This window comes from Mustela nivalis (assembly GCF_964662115.1).
Source record: "Mustela nivalis genome assembly, chromosome: 11".
Classification (NCBI taxonomy): Eukaryota; Metazoa; Chordata; class Mammalia; order Carnivora; family Mustelidae; genus Mustela; species Mustela nivalis.
Window position 1 is genome coordinate 40,820,411 of NC_139030.1, and position 22,785 is coordinate 40,843,195.

Genomic DNA, 22,785 nt, shown 5'->3' on the forward strand with positions numbered 1-22,785 from the left:
TTGCCACTGATAGTTTATTTACAGCAATTAAAATAATAAAAAAATGAACTTTATCTTTCTTTATGCCACTTACGGTGTTCTTCATTTCTTTTTGGAGATTCATCTTTTTGTTTGATATGTTCCTTCTGCCTAAAGGACTTCCTTTAACATATCTTGCAGAACAGGTCTGTTGGCTTTGAATTTTTTTAGCTTTTGTTTTCCTTAAAAAAACCTATTGTTTCTGTTATGGTTTTGAAAGATATTTTCAGTGGGTATGGAATTTTGTTGCATTATTTTTTTCTGTTAGCACATTAACTATATAACACCATTGACTTCTCATTCCCATATCTTCTTCTTTTTTTTTTTTTTTTTTAAGATTTTATTTGTTTATTTGACAGAGAAAGATCAAAAGCAGGCAGCTGAGAGAGAGGGGGAAGCAGGCTCCCTGTCAAGCAGAAAGCCTGATGCGGGGCTTGATCCCAGGACCCTGAGATTGTGACCTGAGATGAAGGCAGAGACTTCACCCACTGAGCCACGCAGGCTCCCCTCATTCTCATAGCTTCTGAGGAGAGTTCTATTATTTGTATCGTTAGCCTGCTGTGTGCCATATATCTTTTTTCCCCTGTTGGCCACCTATAAGATTTTCACTTTAGGAGCTCCTGGGTGGCCCTGCATCAGGCTCTCTGCTCGGTGGGGAGCCTGCTTCCCCCTTTCTCTCTGCCTGCTGCTCTGCCTACTTGTGATCCCTCTCTCTCTGTCAAATAAATGAATAAAATCTTAAAAAAAAAAGATTTTCACTTTATTTTTGGGTTTTCAGCATTTTTATTATATAATGCCTAGGTGTATTTTATTTGGTATTTGTTCTCTTTGGTGTTCTCTGCATTTGTTGGATCTCTGGTTTGATGTCAGCCATTAATTTTGGAAAATTCTTAAAAATTTTTTAAAAATATTTTCTTCGCCCCATTTTCGTTTTCTATTTCTTCTAGAAGTCCAATTATATGTAACTTAGACTATTTGAAAATTTCTCACCATTCTGGGTTGTTGTTCTTATTTATTTTTTCTGTTTTATCTCTTTGTGTTTCGGTTTGGGTATTTTCTGTTGATCCATTTTCAAGTTACTGTTTGTTTGTCTTTATTGAGTTTGTTGAAACCCATTCATTGTAAGATTACTTTATCTACGTTACCATGTTTTCAGTTTGTGACATTTCTTTTTTTATCCCCCCCCCCTTTTTTTTTAAAGATTTTATTTATTTATTTGACAGAGAGAGAGGGAGGGAGGGAGGAAGGAAGGGAGGGACAGTGAGAGAGGGAACACAAGCAGGTAGAGTGGGAGAGGGAGAAGCAGGCTTTCTGCTGAGCAGGGAGCCTTATGTGGGGGCTCAATCCCAGGACCCTGGGATCATCACCTGAGCTGAAGGCAGATGCTTAACAACTGAGCCGCCCAGGTACCCCAATTTTTTAAAATTAGCTTATAATGTAGTATTTGTTTCAGGGTTACAGGTGTTGATTCATTAGTCTTAACATAACACCCAGTGCTCACCACCACACATGCTCTTCCAGTGTCCATCACCCAACTGCCTCATTCCCTTCACCCTCCTCCCCTCCAGCAACCCTTAGTTTGTTTCCTAAAATTAAGAGTCTCTTACGGTTTTTCTCCCTCTCTGGTTTTGTCTTGTTTCCATTTTTTCCTCTCTTCCCCTATGATCCCCTGCCTTGTTACTTAAATTCCACCTATCAGTGAGTTCATATAATTGTCTTTCTCTGATTGACTTATTTCACTTTGCATTATCCCTTCTAGTTCCATCCATGTTGTTGCAAATGGCAAGATTGCTTTTTTTGATGGCTGCTTAATATTCCATTTAATATATACACCACATCTTTATCCATTCATCTGTCAGTGGATATCTGGGCTCTTTCCATAGTTTGGGTGTTGTAGACATTGCAGCTATAAACATTGGGGCACAGGTGCCTCTTTGGATCACTACATTTGTATCTTTGGCGTAAATACTCAGTAGTGCAATAACTGGGTCATAGGGGGTCATAGGGTAGCCCTATTTTCAACTTTTTTGAGGAATCTCCATACTGTTTCCAGAGTGGCTGCACCAGCTTGCATTCCCTGTTTGTAACATTTCTGTTTTTTAAATTTCTATCTCTGTTGAAATTCCCCATTTCTTCTTGCATGTTGTCTTGCACTTTTTCCACAAGAACCTTCAGCATGTATTATATTATCTTAAATTCCCTACTTGATACTTCTACTATGCTGGGTCTTCCTCTAGTTATATCTTTTGCTTTGTTTCCTGACAGTGGGTTGTTTTTTTTTTTTTCGTGCTTGTTGCATTCCTTGTCTTTTGTTGCATGTTGGACATCTTGTTTAGGACTGAGGTAAACAGTATTGTACCTAAACATGGGTCCATCTTGGCTTTTGCTAGGGTTTTGGGGGGGCAGGAGAATTAGCCTAGCCAGGAGTTGAATTGACTTTGACTTTGGTTGGTGCTATTATTTTCTTCAGTGTACCACAGGCTTAGGTTGTGTTTATTTATTATTATTTTTTTATTTTTTAAAGATTTCATTCATTTATTTGACAGAGAGAGATGATAAGCAGGCAGAGAGGCAGGCACAGAGAGTGGAGGAAGCAGGCTCCCTGCCGAGTAGAGAGCTGATGCAGGGCTCGATCCCAGGACCCTGAGATCATGACCCGAGTTGAAGGCAGCGGCTTAACCCACTGAGCCACCCAGGCGCCCCCTCCCTTTTTTTTTTTTTTTTTTTTAAGATTTTATTTATTTATTTGACAGAGAGGGAGAGATCATAATTAGGCAGAGAGGCAGGCAGAGAGAGAGGGGGAAAGAGGCTCCACACTGAGTGGAGAGCCCGATGCGGGGCTTGATCCCAGGACCCTGAGATCATGACTTGAGCTGAAGGCAGAGTCTCAACCCACTGAGCCACCCAGGCGTCCCCTAGGTTGTTTTTATACCACCCTTAACTATAGGTCTTTCCTTTGCACCTTGCCTCAGAAAAGGTCTCTTTGCAATTTTGACACTCCATTAGCAGAAGACTGCTGTTCCTTGTTATTCAGTATTTGTCAGAGGGGCATTTTCTGTTGTTCTGGTTCAGCCTCAGTCTTAGGCTGGCTTTGTGACACTGAGTCTAGGGAATAGGGCCCTCAACTCAGGTTTAGAAGGCCTATGATACCCTGGGCTCATCATATATTCTTGTCTCTAGTAGGATAGAGGGCTTTTCTTTTCCTTCCCTCTAGCTACAGTGGGACTGTTTTTGTGCTCTAAGGTCATCTGGGTTTGCTGCTTTTCCCTCAGGTCATGAAGGTTTTTATTTTCTAGAAGAGATAGAGTTGAATCTCTGCCATTCTTCAGCTTCATGCCTTTCCAGCGGTGGCTACTATTTGCATCCCCCAGGATTGTACTCTGAGAGAGGCTGTTTTGTTGAAGTTTCTGATCTTTATTATCCCAGTCTTTCTCATGATTCCCAGGAGGTCTGTGAGAAGAGCCCTCAAGTGGTGGAGTTCTTCGTGTCCATGCTTCCCAGGGGTTCTCTATTTTCACATTAGTTCACATTTGGCTTTTTAACAATTCATTAAATGTTAGCTGGATTCTTTCCTGGCTTGTATCATGTCAGGTATTTTTTTTCCCAGGTAAACAAGTGCTCCAGCCCCATCTTTTCTCAAAGGCACTGGTCTATCCTTAGATTTCAAGTTAGTTGGTTGTCCTGTTGACCCTCATGGGTTCAAGAAAAGTTTTCGTTTTTCACATTAACTTGCATCATTTTGATAGTGGAGATAGTGGTGTAAAGGTTGGAGCATTGTTCTTTCCAGCCTTCTACATCCTAAGCAGAAATGAGTTGCATTTCCCCCCTGCTTTTATCTTATACGCTTTAATCATTGGTTAACTTGACTGGCGTATAGACTTAGTGGAAAGGTGTGCTAGCATTGTAGGGGAAAGCAGTCTGGGCTGCTGGGTTCCATTAGGAAAGGTGTTACCCTGATAGTTGAATGGGAAACTGCATCCCAAAGAGGAGAAACAAAAGTATAGTGAGGGAAGAGAGTTAAGTAAAGTTTGAATGTTGCCATGGTGAGTGAGTACTTTTGACTGGTGGGAGGTGTGCTGTTCATGCCAAGGGCACACAGGAAATGTTGCTCTGGGATGATACAAAGTGAGCAGAAGCAAGTGGTGTAGAAACTAAAGCTGCGAACACTCAGTAGGAGAAAAGATCCCTTTTATGAAGAGCCCATCACATCCTGCTTAAGCATAGGCATCTGCTCAGAAATGCTTTGCTTTGTTGGTCTCATGATATATAAGAATTCACAGTGGCTAAACACCTTGCATCTTAGAGGGTAAAATAGAAGACACATTTCCTGTCTGCTTGGATCTAATGTCATAGATTGCTGTTTAAAACTCAACTATGAAGTTTCTCGTTATCTCCATATTGTTTTCTTTTAGACTCTGAAGATTCAGCTAGAGTATCTTCCCAAGTAAATAAGCACTAGGCACTTATTAAAAAGCCTGTAATATCCCTAATGAGATGAGAGTAAGTCATTTCAAATGCTGGCTAATGCACTGACAAACATATTTGACTTTATGGTACAGTTCAACACAGCCATTTTTGATACTTAGAGCTATATATAATTAAATTCAGTGTAGATGTTTGTTTAATTAAAAATTATTTTCCTTGGTGTTATTTGGATCATTTGGGCTGTTGTAATTAAGCTTGTGTTTTTGTTTATATTCTAAATATTTTTATTTTTTATTTTATTTTATTTATTCATTTGACAGAGGGAGAGGTGAGAGAGAGCACAAATTGGGGAGAAGGGGCAAAGGGAGAGGGAGCAGCAGACTGAGTAGGAAGCCTAACACAGGGCTCCATCTCAGGACCCCGGAATCATGACCTGAGCTGAAGGCAGACACTTAATTGACTGAGCCACCTGGGCACGCCTGTATTCTAAGTATTTTTAAAGTATAACTTTGGTATAAATACTGCTGTTCCTAGAAGCAAGAGTATGTTTTACTTCATAGAATTATCCATAAGAAGGATTTATTACCAGGTGTTGACAGCATTGATCAAATAAACACATAGTAGTTGTTTTAATGACACCTTGTTCTTCCCACATGATTTCACATTTCCTTCCTCGTCATCTTTTCTTATTTTTCTTCTAGATGACTTTCTTCCTCCTCACTTCTCTGTTGTTTTTCATTAGCGATTGGATATTCTTCTCTTGTTGCTCACCTAAATATTTCCTTGTGTCTTATCTCTGAAATAGTTATCTACCTGTCCACTTTCCCTTTTAGTAATTCAGAGATTCATGTACTTTTATCTTAAGCAGCATTATACCTAGTGACTCTGAAAGCTTTTGTTGCTTAGATGATAGTATCTGTAGTCTATCAAATGACAAGATAAAATTGAAGTAGTACTGGTATTAATCTTATCCTCAAATTGGGAGACTAATAATCAAAAGGATCTCTACCTTATTCTGTATTGTCATTCATGAGAGTGAAAGTGTAATTTATTGGCAGTGATAATCAGCCACCATTCTAAATTGTTTTCTTCTCTCTTCTTAATACTGCCTCTGATTCTGGTTTTTGTTTTTTATTTTTTGTTTTATTGTTTTTGTTTTTGTTTTTTGAGGCCAGTGTGTATAGAAAGTGACAAATGCTCTTCATTGCACAAAATAGGTCATATATAAAAGAGAATGGCCCAAATTAAATGTATAGGATGATACCTTATTAGAATCCTCTACGGAGCTTAAAGAGCTTGTAGAGCTCACATCACAGATAGTTTAATGTGGGTGCCTTCTTTGGCAGTTTGGGGAAATAAGCCTGGAGTGAGTTCCTTTAGGTTGACTTCTTATAAGGCCAGTGAATTTGTGGCAGAGCTAGGGTACAAACCTGGAGTGATTGCCTCCTAGTGCCTAGTATCCTTTCAGTTATATTGGTGCTTAACCTAAGACAGGAATTTGGAAATCATTTGGCATATTCTAGTAAAAACTTTGTCCCTCTGTTCTATTATATCAAAGGGACAACAACATTTAGATTTAGAGTATTTTTTACTAAGGCTGTAGAAATAAACCAGAAAACTTTAATCTATTTCTTTTTGTGAAAGCATTGCACAACTCTCTTTGGAATACTGCAGAAATAAAAGCTCATTTCTTTTGTAGAAACATATCTTAGTTTATCCTATTCTCAGCAGTAGAACATGTAACTTCTACTAAATAATACTTCAAATAAATAAATTTAACTCATATTAAGTAAAAAATGTTGAACAAACGAATGACACATGACTAAAAATTAAATTATAAGGGACATGATAGATTTTTCAGGAGATATTATTTCAGTGTTTAAATAAACCACTGTGCCAAATAGGGCACACTAGAAGAGCAGAGAGATCATTCATTATATTTTATATTTGTTACATTTTCTATTCAGTTGTCTTTTCAGGAGAGAGCATTGTGGGGGGGTATCTTTCAGATGTGAATTGGTGCTCAATTTAGCAAAGTAGTTTATTTCCTCCTAAATACATGTTTCTGTTTCATTGTTGGTATATATATAGTTAATTGATTACTAGGCACTTCCTAGAAAGGAAAAGCCCCCTTCGTAGGAGGTGACTGTGTGGAAGTATCTGCCTAGATCCGAGAATGGCTTGCTGGCCGATGAGATTGTTCCTGCGGCCTTATTCCACTTCCAGTGACAGTTTAACATCATGCCGGTCTCTAAGAGCTAGTCTAAATAAGGCTTTTTGGAACAAAAGGATAAAGCTGTCTATGACAATTTTTTCAATAAAAGAGTAATATTTTTCTGTGTTCTTTTTATTCTAAGATGTTTATTTTATTTAAAAAGTTAAGATATTTATTTTAAATTAGCTCTTATTGTTACCTAAATAGGAAAACAATGAAATTGAGATATGCTAAACTCATAAAAGAGAGATTACATTAATTGCCATTTAGGCATAATATAGTTTGCTGTTTCTAAACTAGTCAAAAATGTAATTTGAAGTTCTTTATCTTTTCTTTCACTTTTTAAATGGGGAAAAAAGGCATATAAACTCCCTCAGTTTTTCTCTTACCACCATCTCTAGATTTTTCTTTGTTCTCACTGTAACCTCCCTGAAAGCTGCCTCAGAGAAGTTACACTTTTTTTTTTTTAAGATTTTATTTATTTATTTGACAGAGAGGGACACAGCGAGAGAGTAAACACAAGCTAGGGGAGTGGGAAAGGGAGAAGTAGTCTTCCCGCTGAACAGAATGCCCATTGTGGGGCTCTACCCCAGGGTCCTGGGATCATGACTTGAGCCAAAGGCAATTACTTAATGACTGAGCCACCCCAGTGCTCTGAGAATTTACTTTCTTCAGTTGGTGCACGAGATTTCATTGTGCTCCTGCTGTTAGTCGGTCCCTTCTCTTGGTTTTTTCTTGAGTCTTTCTGTTTTCAGGTTTTTTTTTTAAGTTTTTATTTATTTATTTGACAGAGAGAGAGAGAGAGAAAGAGAGCGAGCGCACAAGCAGTGAGGATGGTAGGCAGAGGGGAGGGAGAAGTAGGTTCCTTGCAGAGCAGGGGAAGCCAGATATGGGACTCAGACCCAGTGCTCTGGGATCATGACCTGGGCTGAAGGCACTGGCTTAACCAACTGAGCCACCCAGCTGCCCTGTTTTCAGGTTTTTAACCCAGTATTTGGTATATATTCTTTTTTTAAAAGATTTTATTTATTTATTTATTTATTTGTCAGAAAGAGAGAGAGAAAGCACACAAGTAGGCAGAGAGGCAGGCAGAGGCAGAGAGAGAGGCAGGCTCCCTGCTGAGCAAGGAGCCTGATGCAGGGCTGGATTCCAGGACCCTGGGATCATGATCTGAGCCAAAGGCAGTGGCTTAACCCACTGAGCCACCCAGGCATCCCTTGGTATATATTCTTTAAAAATGTATGTATATATAGAAAACAAAACTAAAACACTTGGATACCCACGATCCAGCCTAAGAACCTAGCTACCAGTGTCTTGAAATAAAGGTATTGATTTGTATTTATCCATGTTTTGTTCATTTTCTCATTCTGTGTGTTTGTGTGTGTACATATTAAAAACTTAAACGGGAAGGACAAAATCTTCAGAAGAAAATAGGGAGTGTTTATCTTTTATTATTTTACATTTATATCTGTAGAGTTGCCATTTAAAGATACTATTTATTATTAAACACGTTGTTTCACTTGCACATTTTGGGGGTGGGTATTAAACTTTCCATGTATCATTTTGCATTGACACTACCATTTGAATTTCCTTTTCTCACACATATATTTTCTTATGTATTCTTGTATATCCTCATTGAAATTTTATTTAGCACACAATGATCTCTTAGGTCATTCTATAATTTGTACTTAAAATATTTTGGTATTTTAAAGTTTAGCATTAAAGGTTATCAAGTTAGTATGTAAATTTCAAATTTATGAATTCTCTGAACTTCTCCTTGCTTTTTAGTTCTGATTTTCAAATTAAATATTAATATATATTATCCTGAGTTTTACTTTACTATTACAGGACATGTTTTGTTAATACATAATAAAAAATTGTTATAGAAACTTTAATGGGTATAATTTTTTGATTGCCAGATTTATCATGATTTGTGTTTATCTTCTTATTGTAATTAGCTAATTTTAAGGCCATATGCAAGCTTTTTTGCTGAATGCAGTGTATCAAAGGAACTGATTTTTATTATCAAGAAGTTATTAATATTGATAAAATTTTGAAAATATTTTATCTCAGCTGCATCTCATTTTTTAAAATGTGGAATTATATATGGTTTATAATAACTTATTCTTAGCAGATACCCACAATTTTTGAATTGATTTTAAATGCTTCTACTAATGTATTAAATATTGTATTAATCAAATACATGATAATATCATCATTTTGGAAACAGTATTGCATATTTTAACCTGATTTTACCTCCGTATTGCTTTCATTGCCATTAAAACTGGCTTGCTAAATCGTTCTTTTCTTTTTACTTCTATAGGTTATTTTAGTGTCTGCCAATAAATTGACTCGTTACATAGAACCGTGCCAGTTAACAGAAGATTTTGGCGGGAGTCTCACCTATGATCACATGGACTGGTTAAATAAGAGACTGGTTGGTATATTATAGTGAGATTGTTATTACATACAAATAGACATATTTTGGTGACTTTATCATTTTAATTAAGTAGCATGTAGATTGTTCTTTGTTATAAAAATAAAATATATAGTGCATACCATTTGATAGCATAATGCTTGAAGGCAAATCGTCTACAGTCAGTCTTGTAAGTGCTTGCTTTTGTTGTTGTCATTTGTAGCAGTATTTCTATCAAAATTTTGAATATTTTAGTTGAATGACAGAGTAGCACAATTTCTTGAGAGGTAATCTAATTGGTGTACCATTTTCAGAGAGGATATTTAAACATCAGTTTGACTGGAAAAGCAGTTTGACAGGTTAAGGTTTTCATTTCTGAAAATGTATCTTTGGCCATTCTGAAGTCAATTCCTTTGCTTGCTATGGCATTGTTTAACAAACTACTGGGGACTAAAAGAAAAAATGTTAACTCAGTTTAGATTACAGTTATTCTTTGAATGACATGGGAATTGGGGGTCCTAACCCTCTCCAGAGTTGAAAATCTGCGTATAACTTTTGACTTCCCAAAAACATGGTCAAGGGTCAACTGTATAAGGTTAATTTTATTGAAGAATAATAAACTGGGATATTTCAGAATGGATAACTTGATTTTGATCATATTTGGACAGTTACATAAAACAAATGAGTGTCCCCTTTATTATAAACAGACTTGCCCAAATCCGTTTTTAGAAATATTTTAAGAAACCATGTTAAAAGTTATAGCTAATTTATTTTTATGCTACATGCTTATATATAAAAGTCTTCAGTATATACAACCAGTATGGATTGGTGATAGGAAAACATAAAGAAAAGTTCTGTATCTGGAATTAGAATATTAATAATGGCCCAAAGCATGTTCATGTAGTTAAAACTGTTACTAGTGCAGATGTTTCTTCACAAAACACAGGAATTTTATTCCTCCTTGTCTGAGGAATAAAAATAATTTCTTTAGGGGCGCTTGGGCAGCTCAGTGGGTTAAAGCCTCTGCTTTCTCATGAACCATGGTTTTTCTCTCTCTTTCTCTCTGCCTACTTGTGATCTCTGTCAAATAAGTAAATAAAATCTTTATAAATATTTCTTTTTTAAATTTTAAAAATTTCTTACATTGAAACTATTCATTGTTCTAGAAGGGGGATTTTGTTTTCTCTTTTTTAAGTTGTGCAGTGGTTGTTGAATTGTACAAAGTGGCATCAGGAGAGGAAAAGGGAATTCTGCCTGCCTAATTCTATTCCTCTTAACTGAAAATCCTTATGTAAATAACTTTCAAGATTATTTTTAATATGTTAACAAAATCTTACTGTAGGTTTTTGAGAAGTTTACAAAAGAATCTACATCATTATTAGATGAACTTGCTTTGATTAACAATGGAAGTGATAAAGGAAATCAGCAAGAGAAAGAAAGGTAGGTGGCTGGTATCTTGCAATTATACCTTTGCAAGGCTGTGATTAACCTGAAGAAGAATCTCTCTATTAATGCAAGCTAAAAGAGGTAAGATGTAGCAATTCTCCAGTCAAAATTGACAGACAAAAGTTGTATTAAATTTATTAATTCATGAGAATTTGCTTTATATGTAAAATTTCTTGCTTTGAATCAGAGTTTCTCTATAAAGGCTTTTTGATGTATAAAAATGTATTTACCTTAAAAATTCATCTGCAAGAACATGTTCTCAAAGTGAAACCATTTTCTTTTTAGAGTTCTACTTTGCTTATAAAGGAAAAGGTTGTGGCTTGAAGTAAAATTATTATAACCTTATTTAAATACCTCTTAAATGCCTACCTCTAGAACTCCTAGGTCCTTATAAAATATGTGATATTTATGAATTCAGTTTGGAGAATTTAGTGGTTTTGACTCTGGATGAAGTAATTGTTCAGCTGCATTATCTAAATATAACTATCTAGATTTATCATTTTAACAGATTTCCAGGCTTAACAATTTTCATTTTTCTGTTGATAAGCCAAATCCTTCTTCTGAGGTTAAAAGCTTTTTAGAAGCAAATTAATTCTTTCTGGTCTCTCTTACCAGAAATAATTTTTCATTAGGAAATTGGAAAGGATCAACATTCATCCTTGTCTATATCTTTTGAATCTGATCTTAAAAATGTAATGAAACCTTGATAATATTATTATTATTCCTTGAATACAAATTTAGTCAACATACCAGTTAACTGAGATAATAAGGGAAGTGGGATGTGAGAAGGTCAGAGTTTAACACCCAGTCTTGATTAAAACAAAGTGAAAATGTGAGAACAAATGGTTTGAATGGAAATCTAGTTAAAGTTACAGGAAGCATTTAGGAACATTATTGTCCTGTAGATATCATATAAAAATATAAAATGCAAAATTTTGACATACACATAAATGTGTGTATATAGATAACCCATACACTCCATGCTATGGCTTAGGAATTGAAAACATTGCATAAGTTGGTTGACAAAAATGAGCCAAACTTCTTGCTTTCTGAGTAGCCCAGCAGAGTAAGTTTGATGCTTCTTAAAGTCATTTTCCTTAGGAAAGATGTCCTAAGAGGGTCCCTGTAGAAAACAAGTTCATGGTCATAGCTTAATGCTGTTTACCATATTCCCTCTCTGAGAATGACTGTGAACATTTATAGATTACAGGTCCTGAGAAAGCATTGCAGTAAAGAAACCTGTTTCATGTACTTACATGCCAGTGGGACCCCCTTTTCTCCATCTAATAATATCTTGTTCAGTGTTTTGGGAAACACTTTGGGAATTGCTAGTTTGCATGACTACATGAAATATCAAATAAAATCTTGTATTTCCAGTTCCTCCCTAGGGAACTCAAGTGTTTAACTTAGTCTTTTTTGAATCTCGATAATAAAGTCCCTCCACTAAATCCCAGGTAATGCAGTCCCTCCACTTGAAATTTTCATCACCTTTTTAATGTTATTACTCCAGAAATGTCCAGGCTACACAAGAGGCAAGGGCCCAGATTAATTGACAAAAGTGAAAGATTTAGAGCAGGACCTGTCATTTACAGCATCAAGGTCCTAGGGTTTGATTTACTGTGTACCCTATCTTTCCTTCATCTTCTACTTCCTATATGTGTTTAAAAAAATACAGAGCATGGTCCAACTGCAAATTAAGCACAATTAATACAGAGAAGAGAGTACAACTGTGTGGGGATACACATGCACATGAATATCAGAGACTCCTTTTAGCTCTCAAAGGTTGCTGTAGATAAGTAAATGCTTAATTGGAAGATGGCTTCATGCATTTTTAATGTTCACATTTCTGGGTTGTTATATAGTTACACATTTCATTTTGGAATAAAGATGCAGTGGGAAAATACTAAAATGCATTCCTGTGATGTATTTGAAATAATACCATAATAATAATAAACTTTTTTTCAAGTAGTATATTCTATGATTTATCACAGTTTTTGGGGGTTTTTTTTTTTGGCTACTAATATTTAATTATCTCTAATTGGTTTCTTAATGCTTAAGAGCATTAGCCTGGTAGAATAGTATACTTCAGATTTCCACACCATATGCTCCTGTTTGATATGCATACATAAATGATTTTCTTTGGTCATATAGATAAAGTTTTTAAAAGTTATTCTTGTGGTGTTTGCCAGGTCTGTGGATTTAAACTTTCTTCCATCAGTTGATCCTGAAACAGTTCTCCAGACAGGTAAGATAAAAAATGTGTTTATTGGTGATAGTCAAATCCAATAAACCAATCATATATTGATTGGTTCATGAAATAAACATTGATTAAGCATATATTATGTGAAAAAACTCAAGGGGAATTTAAAAACTGGCCTTTGGTTTAACCTAACGGTGTGTTAATATACTTTGCAATATTTTTAGAAAGTATTAATAATGACAAATTGTTAAATGATTTCTCCCTTGAAATATGTGTACGTTTCCTTGTCTATGACATGGAGATAAGTTTCAATTTCATTGGATTGCTATGAGGATTATTGAATACTCCTTGGGTTCTAAGATTGTATTTTTATATTCCATTCTCCTTAATAACCTCTCTTTTTTTTTTTTTTTAAAGATTTTATTTATTTATTTGACAGAGAGAGAGACATCACAAGTAGGCAGGGAGGCAGGCAGAGAGAGAGAGGGGGAAGGAGGCTCCCTGGGATCATAACCTGAGCCAAAGGCAGAGACTTTAACCCACTGAGCCACCCAGGCGCCCCCTTAATGACCTCTTGATGTAGTTAGTATCACTTTCCCTATTTTGTACTTGAGGAAGCTCAGATAGTAGATATAAGCTCAGGTATATTAGAGATAATGAAAAAACTTGCTCATGATGGAGTAATTATTAAAACTGTCACCATACTACTAAAAACAGGTACTATTATCATCCTAAGTTTAAGATGGGGAAACTGAGGCAAAAAAAAAGCTCAGTAACTTATGCAAGTTACACAACTGGTAATGCTAGAGTTGGGACTTGAACCAAGGCAGTTTGGTTTCAAAGTATGGTCTCTGAAATCATTATATGGTGCTGCTTCTCGATGGAAATGTTTCTATATGGAAAACATTAAGAGTAATAACAATTGTAAAGGAAAAAAATAAATGACTTCTGATCTTAATGGCTTTATATGTGTGTGTGTGTGTGTGTATATATATGAAAAATGTATGTGAATATATATAGAGACTTTGTTTAAAAGTCTTTAAAACAGTTGTTTTTCTAATTATAACATGTAAGGAAGAGTAAAGAAAGTAATTCTGAATATCTTCATTGTGTTGATACCATTGAGGCAAGTGTTTTCAGTATGATACTGATCTTCCTTAGAGAATAAGGAAATAATTGTAATCTATGAATTCCTACATGTTGAGCAGGTACAGTAGACTGTCAGTAAAAATATGGCTTGGTTTAGGTTTAAATTTTAATTCCACTGTTATATTTAATGTTTTGAAAGCTACTGAAGCCCTTGAATTAAGAAGCTTTTTCAATTTGTATTTTGAAATTAGCTTTATATGCCACTAAGATCTTTTTTTAGATGCTTTTGACTCTTAGAGTAGGGATAAAAAGAGAATATACAAATGGAGAGTTTTAGAACAATTTGGGGTATTTTTTAGAAATTGGTAATACCTTCAAATCATGATAAAAATTCTGTTTCTAAGTATTGAAAGCCATTTAAATATAGGATATTTTTCTGAATAAAGATGAAGAGAATTTAAGTATTTGCATTTATTTTTGGTCCTTAAGTAATAATTGGAATAGTATTATCCTGAAAAAACAGTTTGAGATTTATTCACTTTTAAAATTCCAATTTTGATGTTGGATATTCTGCAATTTTAATTTCTCATGCATGAATGGATTTTTACATGAATATGATATAATTGGATAACATTGAATGAATTTTTTATACTAGTGTAGTCCCTCATGATTCACAGTTAATATGTTGTAGAGATTCCTTAAATAGAAACTATTTAAATTTTATTTTGTACCAGTAATAAAGCTTTCTCCCTTTAACCATACATTTATTTGTTACACTGTCAACTTTTATTTTAGATAGTAGGACTAAAGGTATGGATTGATACTGAAATTCTACAACATATTGCTTAGTATTGATAGTACTATCAAATAGAACATACTGGTTAGTACCATACTAGACACAAATCCCAGAATGCAATTGTGCTCTACAGGGAAAGAGAATTGGTTGACACAGTTTCCTGAATTATGAATCCACCAATAACAAGAATGTGATGACAGATAGATATAGAAAAAAAAAAATGCCATATATTTACTAAATAGTGTAGCATACATAGTATATACTTCATGATATATATGATATATAGCATATAAATATACTATGTAGTTATATACTAAAATATGCTATTTCCCATCTCTATATAAATTTAAAAATTGCATTCAGTAATTATGACCTATTATTTAGGCAGACGTATAGGCAGATAGATTCTAAAAAAAAGGGCCTAAAATTGAGGAGACTGAGAAGTAAGAATTGTATTTTTTTAGGATATTAATTATAAGTATCTTTCATTTGTAAAGGGCATGAATTGTTGTCCGAATTACAGCAGCGTCGATTTAATGGCTCAGATGGAGGGGTCTCATGGTCTCCTATGGATGATGAACTGCTGGCCCAGCCACAGGTTATGAAATTATTAGATTCTCTGAGAGAACAATATACTCGATACCAGGAAGTTTGTAGACAACGTAGTAAGCGTACACAGTTAGAGGAGATTCAGCAGAAGGTGATGCAGGTAAGTGTCTGATTTGAATATGTTTAATTTTTTAAAAATCTAAATGTTAAGGTTTTTAAAAAAACAATTTCTACTGTGTGACTGATTTTATATTAAGCCTTATTATACTGTGTAGAGAACCTGAATCCTATCAAAACAGACTAAAACTATTTTATGTACATTTTTACAAATAATATTTCCATTAAAACTATATTATTTCTACAATAATGACTTTGAACGTTCCTTTTACTCTATCATTATGAACTTTAAAAGTGACTAGTTGTTGGAAAATATCACCTATGATCTCTACATTCTTGCAATAAGTAACACTTTATTAATGATGATCAAGTTATCCTTAATTTCTAATGACTTGTTAGTGTTATTTTTTTAAATTTAGGCATTATGAAGAGGTTTTCTTTCCTAGCAAAATGATGACATAAAATGTAAGGAATTTTAATATTAGATTTCATTATTTTTTGATGCTGCTAGAAACCTCTAATGTATTTAATACTTAGGAATTTGTATTAGTTCTTTTGAGAGTTGATTTTTATAAAAACAGTAGGTTAAAAATACTGAAGCTCAATACTAAGACATTTCTGTAACTTAGATCACATTCTGATTTTCCTCTGTTGAATTAAGAAATAAATGTTAAATGTTTTACCTAAAAAATCCAGCAATGAAGTGTAGAAGACATTGTGCTGGGTTTTCTATAGAATAAAGAGATAGTTTTGGTTTTTGCTAAAATTAAGCTAAGGGGATAAAATCTTAAGTGTTAAAGCTGAAGACAGAAGTGTTGTGGGCATCTCTAAGAGGAACTATTCCTCTGATTGCAGGGGATCTAGGAAGATTTAGCAGAGGAGGTAGTAGTTGAGCGTTTTTTCCAAGAATGTGTAAAGATTTCACTAGGCACCTCCTTTAAGTTTTAAAGAAGAATTGGCATTTTATGCAAGAGAAAGGATAGCATAAATAAACACCTGTGCATGAAATCCCAAGTTCTGTGGAGGAAAAAGCAAGCAGTCAGGCACCGCAGCAAGTTTTTGGCCTTTGAATCACAAAGCATGGTCAGCAAGTATGATTTAAATCCCAGTTCCTCCACGTACTTACTGTGATCATGGTCACATTATTCACCAACTTGTGCCTCAAACTCAAACGGACTTCCTTCTTAACACCCCTCTCTTCTTACCCTTCCTTCCTTCTTCCGTTAACTGAAACAAGGGTAACAAGATCTCTTTTGAAAGGTTTGTTGAAAGAATCCAGTGCTGGATTAATGGTATCTATTACATTTATTTCCATTGTACGAGGCTCTAGTCTGTAAGTCTGGTCCCATTGTTGGCAAACTTTTCCTATAAAATAGGGCCAAATAGTAAATGTTTACGCTGTGTGGACTGTACAATTCTTAAAGCTATGGCTGTGAAGCCCTGCTATTGTAGTGTGTAGACATCATATAAACAAATGTGTGTGGCTGTGCTAAAATAAAATTTTATTTGCAAACATAATGGGTAGTTAGAATTGGCCTGTAGGCAGTAGTTTGCTGACCCTTGACTAGAAAATCAAGGTGTTAGAGTAGAAGAGGCTTGAAAGGAAGAAGACGATCATGGAAGATTTTGAATTCCAGGCAAAGAGATTTAATCTTTCTTGTGATAGCCATGTGTACACTGAAGATTTCCAAGCATACATTAATTGTAGATAGCTTTTTCTTTGTAATATATTTATAACTTATAGATAGGATTTATAGCTTACAGATAGTATAGATAGTACAGGTAGGTAAACTTCAGCCAAGTAGCTTGAGAGTATCTTTGAAAACCATAAATACAGAATAACGTAGTGGCATACAAGTCACTGACATGATCTGGGTCCACCTTTTTCTACTACTTCCAAGTTACTTACTTTCTCAGGAAGTAAATATAACTTCTCAGTGCCCTAGCTTCCTCCTCAGTAAACTGAGGATGACAGCAACAACAACAACAATAATAATACCAATTTAATAGGGCTGCTACAAAGATTAAAGAAAATAATATTTATAAAATATTTAGTACTTGGCATATAATGAATTTTCTATAAATAATACCTGACGTTTGCTCACTCGTTCAAAAAATGAATGTCTACAATAGGGTGACTTCGTGCTAGGTAGAATATAATGGTGAGTAAGAATAGATTGCATTCCCACTTTTATGGTACATGATTACATATTACACAAATAGTTGTAAAATTGCAATTGTGCCAAGTCCCAATAAGGAAAGTGGTGGGAGTAACGGTAAGAAGAAAATATCAGAGATGAATCATTTTTCTGATTTGTAAGACTTGATGGGTGGTTTTGTTGTTCAGTTAGTAAACACTGGACAGGATTTGGGTTTAGGTATGGGTGAAAAAGGGTATAGAGAATCATAAGTTTGGTTTTAGACATGTTGGTTTTTTGTTTTTGTTTTTGTGCCATTTTGGTTTCTGGAGTAGAATTCAGTGTTTCATCTCTTACATACAACACCCATTGCTCATTATAATGAGTACCTGCCTTAATAACCATTACCCATCTAGTCCATCCCACACCCTGCTTCCTTTCATCTAGTTTGTTCTCTATGGTGAGTCTCTTATGGCTTATATCCCCCTCTCCTTTCCCCTCTGCCTTCCAATGTGTTCATCTGTTTTGTTTCTTAAATTCCACATATGAGTATTTGTCTTTCTCTGACTTCTTTCACTTAGCACAATACACTCTAGTTTCATCCATGTTGTTGCAAATGGCAAGATTTCAAGATTTCATTCTTTTTGATGACTGAATAATACTCCACATATATTATATATATACCACATCTTTTTTTTTTTTAAGATTTTATTTATTTGAGAGAGCAGAGAGAGAGAGAGCACGTGGGAGCATGAGCAGCAGGGGGCGTGGGGGCAGGGGAGGGTTGGAGGGAGAGGAAGAAGCAGACTCCCTGCTGAGGACCCTGGGATCATGACCTGAGCCAAAGGCAGACACTTAATTGAACTGAGCCACCCAGACACCCCTATACCGTGTCTTCTTTATCTGTTCATCTGTGGATGGGCATTCGGGCTCTTTTCATAGTTTGGCTATTGTTGATAATGCTTCTATAAACATTGGTGTGTGTGTACCCCTTCAGATCACTGTATCCTTTGGGTAAATACCTAGTAGGGCAGTTGCTTGGTCATAGGGTAGGTCTATTTTTAACTTTTTGAGGAACCTCCATACTGTTCTCCAGAGTGGCTGCACCAGTTTTCATTCCCACCAACAGTGCAAGAGGGTTCCCCTTTCTCTGCATTGTTGCCAACACCTGTTATTTCTTACGTTAATTATAACCATCCTGAGGGGTGTGAGATGGTATCTCATCGGGGTTTTTTTTGTATTTCCCTGATGATGAGTGGTGTTGAGCGGCTTTACATGTGTCTATTACCTTTTTTGGAAAAGTGTCTATTCATGTCTTCTGCCCATTTCTTGATCGGATTATTTGTTCTTTGGGTGTTGAGTTTGATAAGTTCTTTGTAGATTTTGGATACTAACTCTTTATCAGATATATCATTTTTGAATATCTTCTCCCATTCTGTAGACCACCTTTTAGATTTATTGATTTTTTCCTTTGCTATAGAAGCCTTTTATCTTGATGAAGTCTCAGTCGTTCATTTTTGCTTTTGTTTGCCTTGCCTGTGGTAAGTCTGGTGAGAAATTTCTATGTCCAAGGTCAAAAAGGTTTCTGCCTATGTTCTCTAGGATTTTGATGGTTTCCTGTGTCACATTAAGGTTTTTCATCCGTTTTGAATTTATTTTTGTGTATGGTATAAGAAAGTGGTCTAGTTTCATTCTTCTGATGTTGCTTAGACTTGTTGAATTTGAGGTGACTTTGAGACACCAAGAGAAAATATGGAAGGGTAGCCCCACACAGGTCTGGGCTGGTGACTTAGTTGTTTGTCATCATGTATGAATGGCAATTAAAAGCTTTGATTTGGGTAAGAGTTGACCAAGGAAAGTCCTAAGAGTATGTGAAAAGAGGGCTTTCTGACTGAGCTTTGAGAAACTCCAGCATTTGATGACAAGATAGAGGAGCATACTCCTGAACAGAACGGAAGGATTGGCCAGAGATGGAGGAGAAAAGTGTGAAGAGTTCTGTGTCTCGGAAGCCAGCGGAAGTATTTCAGGATGGAATTGGGATCCTTGTAGAATGCTGCTGAAAGATCAAATAAAAGGACAACTTAACATGTCCATTATAATGTATAAGATTGAGGCCACTGGTGACCCTTGAGCATGGAGTAAAGCACACGGGAGTAAATTTGGAATGACAGTGAAGTGTAATGAGGGAGACACTGAGTATGGGCAACTCATTGAGAATTTGTCTCTGAAGGAAAGATGAGAAATAGTGATGCCTAAAAGCGGTAGAAAAAGGGTGGCATTAGTTGCTAAGTCTGCTGTAACCCAAGTACCACAACCTGGGTGGCTTAAACAACAGAAACTTATTTCCCCATGGCTCTAAAGGGTAAAAGTCTTAAGATCAGGGTGTTAGGAAGGTTGATTCCTTCTAAAGGCATTGAGGAAAAAATCTGTTCCAGATTCTTGGCTTGTTGATGCTCCATCTTATTTCTGTATCTTTACATTATCTTAACTCTCTACCTTTCTGTGTCCAAATTTCCTCTCCTTTTAAGGACCAGATTAGGTCCACCAGATTAGGGTCCACTGTAACAACCTCTTTTTTTAAATTAACATATAGTGTATTATTTATTTTAGGGGTACGGTCTGTGCATCATCAGTCTTACATAATACACAGCACTCACCATAGCACATACCCTCCCCATTGTCCATCCCTCAGCCACCCCATCCCTTCTACCCACTTCCCCTCTAACAATCCTGTTTGTTTCCTGAGATTGAGTCTCTTATGATTTATCTCCTTCCCCGGTCCCATCTTGTTTCATTGCCACCCTGCCCCCAACCCCTGCCCTGCCCAGCCCTCGACTAACCCCTGCCCTGCCTCTCAAATTCCTTATAGCAGAGAGATCATATGATAATTATCTTTTTCTGATTGACTTAGTTTGCTTAGAATAATACCCTCTAGTTCCATACATGTCATGCAAATGGTTAGATTTCCTTTTTTTGATGGCTCCATATTATTCCATTATATATATATATACATATATATATATGTATATATATATATATTACATCTTCTTTATCCATTCATCTGTTGATGGACATCTAGGCTCTTTCCATACTTTGGCTGTTGTGGACATTGCTGCTGTAAGCATTGGGGTGCACGAGCCTCTTTGGATCACTACGTGTGTTATCTTTAGGGTAAATACCCAGTAGTGCAATTATTGGTTCATAGGGTAGCTCTATTTTCATCTTTTTGAGGAACCTTTATACTGTTTTCCAGAGTGGCTGCACCAGCTTAACAGCCTCATTTTATGTATGTATGTAAGAATGTATGTATTTTCGACTTCAATTTAATTGCCTCTTAGAAGACCCTATCTTCAGATAAATAGGGGTACATTCTGAAGTACTGAGGCTTATTAGCATTTTAAAATATGGATTTGGGGGAGGACAACAAAACTCAGTCCACAGCAGGGTGAGATATAATTTTGTTCTGTTTTTCTTTTTAAAGTAATATGGAAAACTCTCAAAGCTTTAAAGGCCAGTGGGGAGTATCTATGTGGAAAGAGGGGTTGAATATACAGGAGAGAAAAGATATTTAGTACTATCAAGTTCCTCACAAGGTAGAAGTGAATCATTTCCAAAAGACGGTGTTGAAAGGATTAGTGTTCGCATGGAATAGATAGAACTCCATTGTTAACAGGAGGAATGATGGGTAGGATGTATCCAGAGATGTCTCCCTGTGTGAGTCAGATGTGAAGATGAAGGGGTTCCAATGCAATGTGTTCTTTTTTTCAATAACGTAAGAGAAAAGGTCATCTGCTTAGTGGTACAGATTTGAAGGTGAGGTGGGTGGTGGTGGTTGAAGAGTATGATGTTACAATGAATAAGAGGTTTCAATGTTTTCTCTGTGGGAATTGGACATGTAAAATACCACAGACATGTAGTTGTATTTTTAGGTCGTATTGATTTTGGATTTATGGTGGAACCTTTCTGGTTTATTGTGTGACCTTATCAATTCATGGCTAAATGTTGAAGTGAAGGTACAGAGAATGTGGGTGATGGGATTCATTCAGCATTTGTGCCTTGCTACATGGGATCAGTGGGTATGATTAAAAAGAAAAAAAATGGCAGAGGAGTTAATGTATGGGCAAATGCATTTTTGAAATGATAGACCAGCTCAACTGAATAAAGAAACTAGAGAAGGAAGGTGATGATGATGATATTTATGATGGTGATGATGGTAACGAGATTATTGTTAAAAACAAATAACCTTTATTATAAGGTTATTGTCTGAGTGTTACACATTTGTTGGTTAGAACATTAATCTGCATCATGTAATGGTTCCTCCTCTTTCTTTTTCACAGGTCACTTTTTAGGCAAAGATCTCTTTCCCTTGCCAGAATAATTACTTAAACTTAGCTATATATTAAATGTGTATTGATCATGTCAGCATCCACAGAGCATAAAATGCACTTTCGTCTTTCGTCTTACAAATTTGGGGAAAATAAAAAAAATTGTTTATATAAAGATAATCATAAAGTTGATTATCACGACTTATGTTAAATTAGTGAAAACTGAATTTTTCCATATTTCTTCTTCACTGTCTTATCACTGAAAGCATAATGAAAGAAATCAGAGGTCTCTGGGTGGCTCATTCAGTTAGGCATCAGACTCTTGATTTCAGCTAGGTCATGATCTCAGGGTCCTGGGATAGAGCCCCGAGTTGGGCTCCGTGCTCAGTGGGGAGTCTGCTTGAGGATTCTCTCTCTCCATCTGCTCCTGCTCTCTGCTTGCATTTTCTCTCTTTTTCTCTAAAAGAAATAAATGTTAGGAAAAGAATAAATCAATAGCTCTAATAGATAAGCTCTATGATAAGTAATAACCATTAAAATTATCATTTATTTCCCAGTTTAAATCAATGGCATTAGAGTTTATGTGGTATGCAGAGGTTCTCCGCGCTGCTGTTGCTATATTTAAAAATTAGATTTTCATCAACTTTTAAGTGGGAGACGATGCTACTTCAATGAAATATGCTGTTGTTATTCTCATTATTTACTGAGGCAGTAATTATAGCCAGCATTACAAATGTTATTTCTAGAATCATCCATGTGCTTTTCTTCCTATGTAGAAAGGAATCATAGATGCAAAATAGGATACATTAAGAGTTGCATAAGAATATAGCTGGAGGCTATGCTTCTAGTTCCCCCAATTCTTTCTTCAGGTCACATGCTTGACATTTGTTTAACATGCCCTTCTGCCTTGTTTGACCCCACATTCTTCCAGATACTCTCTCATGAAGTCTTTAGAAATTAGCCCTGCTAGGAAAGAATGTTGTGTAGTCACATGCATTTTTGGCCTCTGCAAATATTTGTCATGGTAGATTTTAATAGCATATCTCCAAGG

General features: G+C 35.7%; 1 protein-coding gene across 4 annotated transcripts in view; it reads left to right on the forward strand.

Annotated features, from left to right (window-relative positions):
* The window catches only part of SESTD1 (SEC14 and spectrin domain containing 1), a 136,173-nt gene that overhangs the window by 72,364 nt on the left and 41,024 nt on the right, over positions 1–22,785 (forward strand). For all 4 annotated transcript variants that reach the window (XM_082689364.1, XM_082689362.1, XM_082689363.1 and 1 more), the window contains 4 exons: positions 8,982–9,095; positions 10,417–10,514; positions 12,710–12,765; positions 15,103–15,314. In XM_082689364.1, coding sequence (XP_082545490.1) covers positions 8,982–9,095; positions 10,417–10,514; positions 12,710–12,765; positions 15,103–15,314 — 480 coding nt within the window. The remainder of the gene's footprint in view (positions 1–8,981; positions 9,096–10,416; positions 10,515–12,709; positions 12,766–15,102; positions 15,315–22,785) is intronic.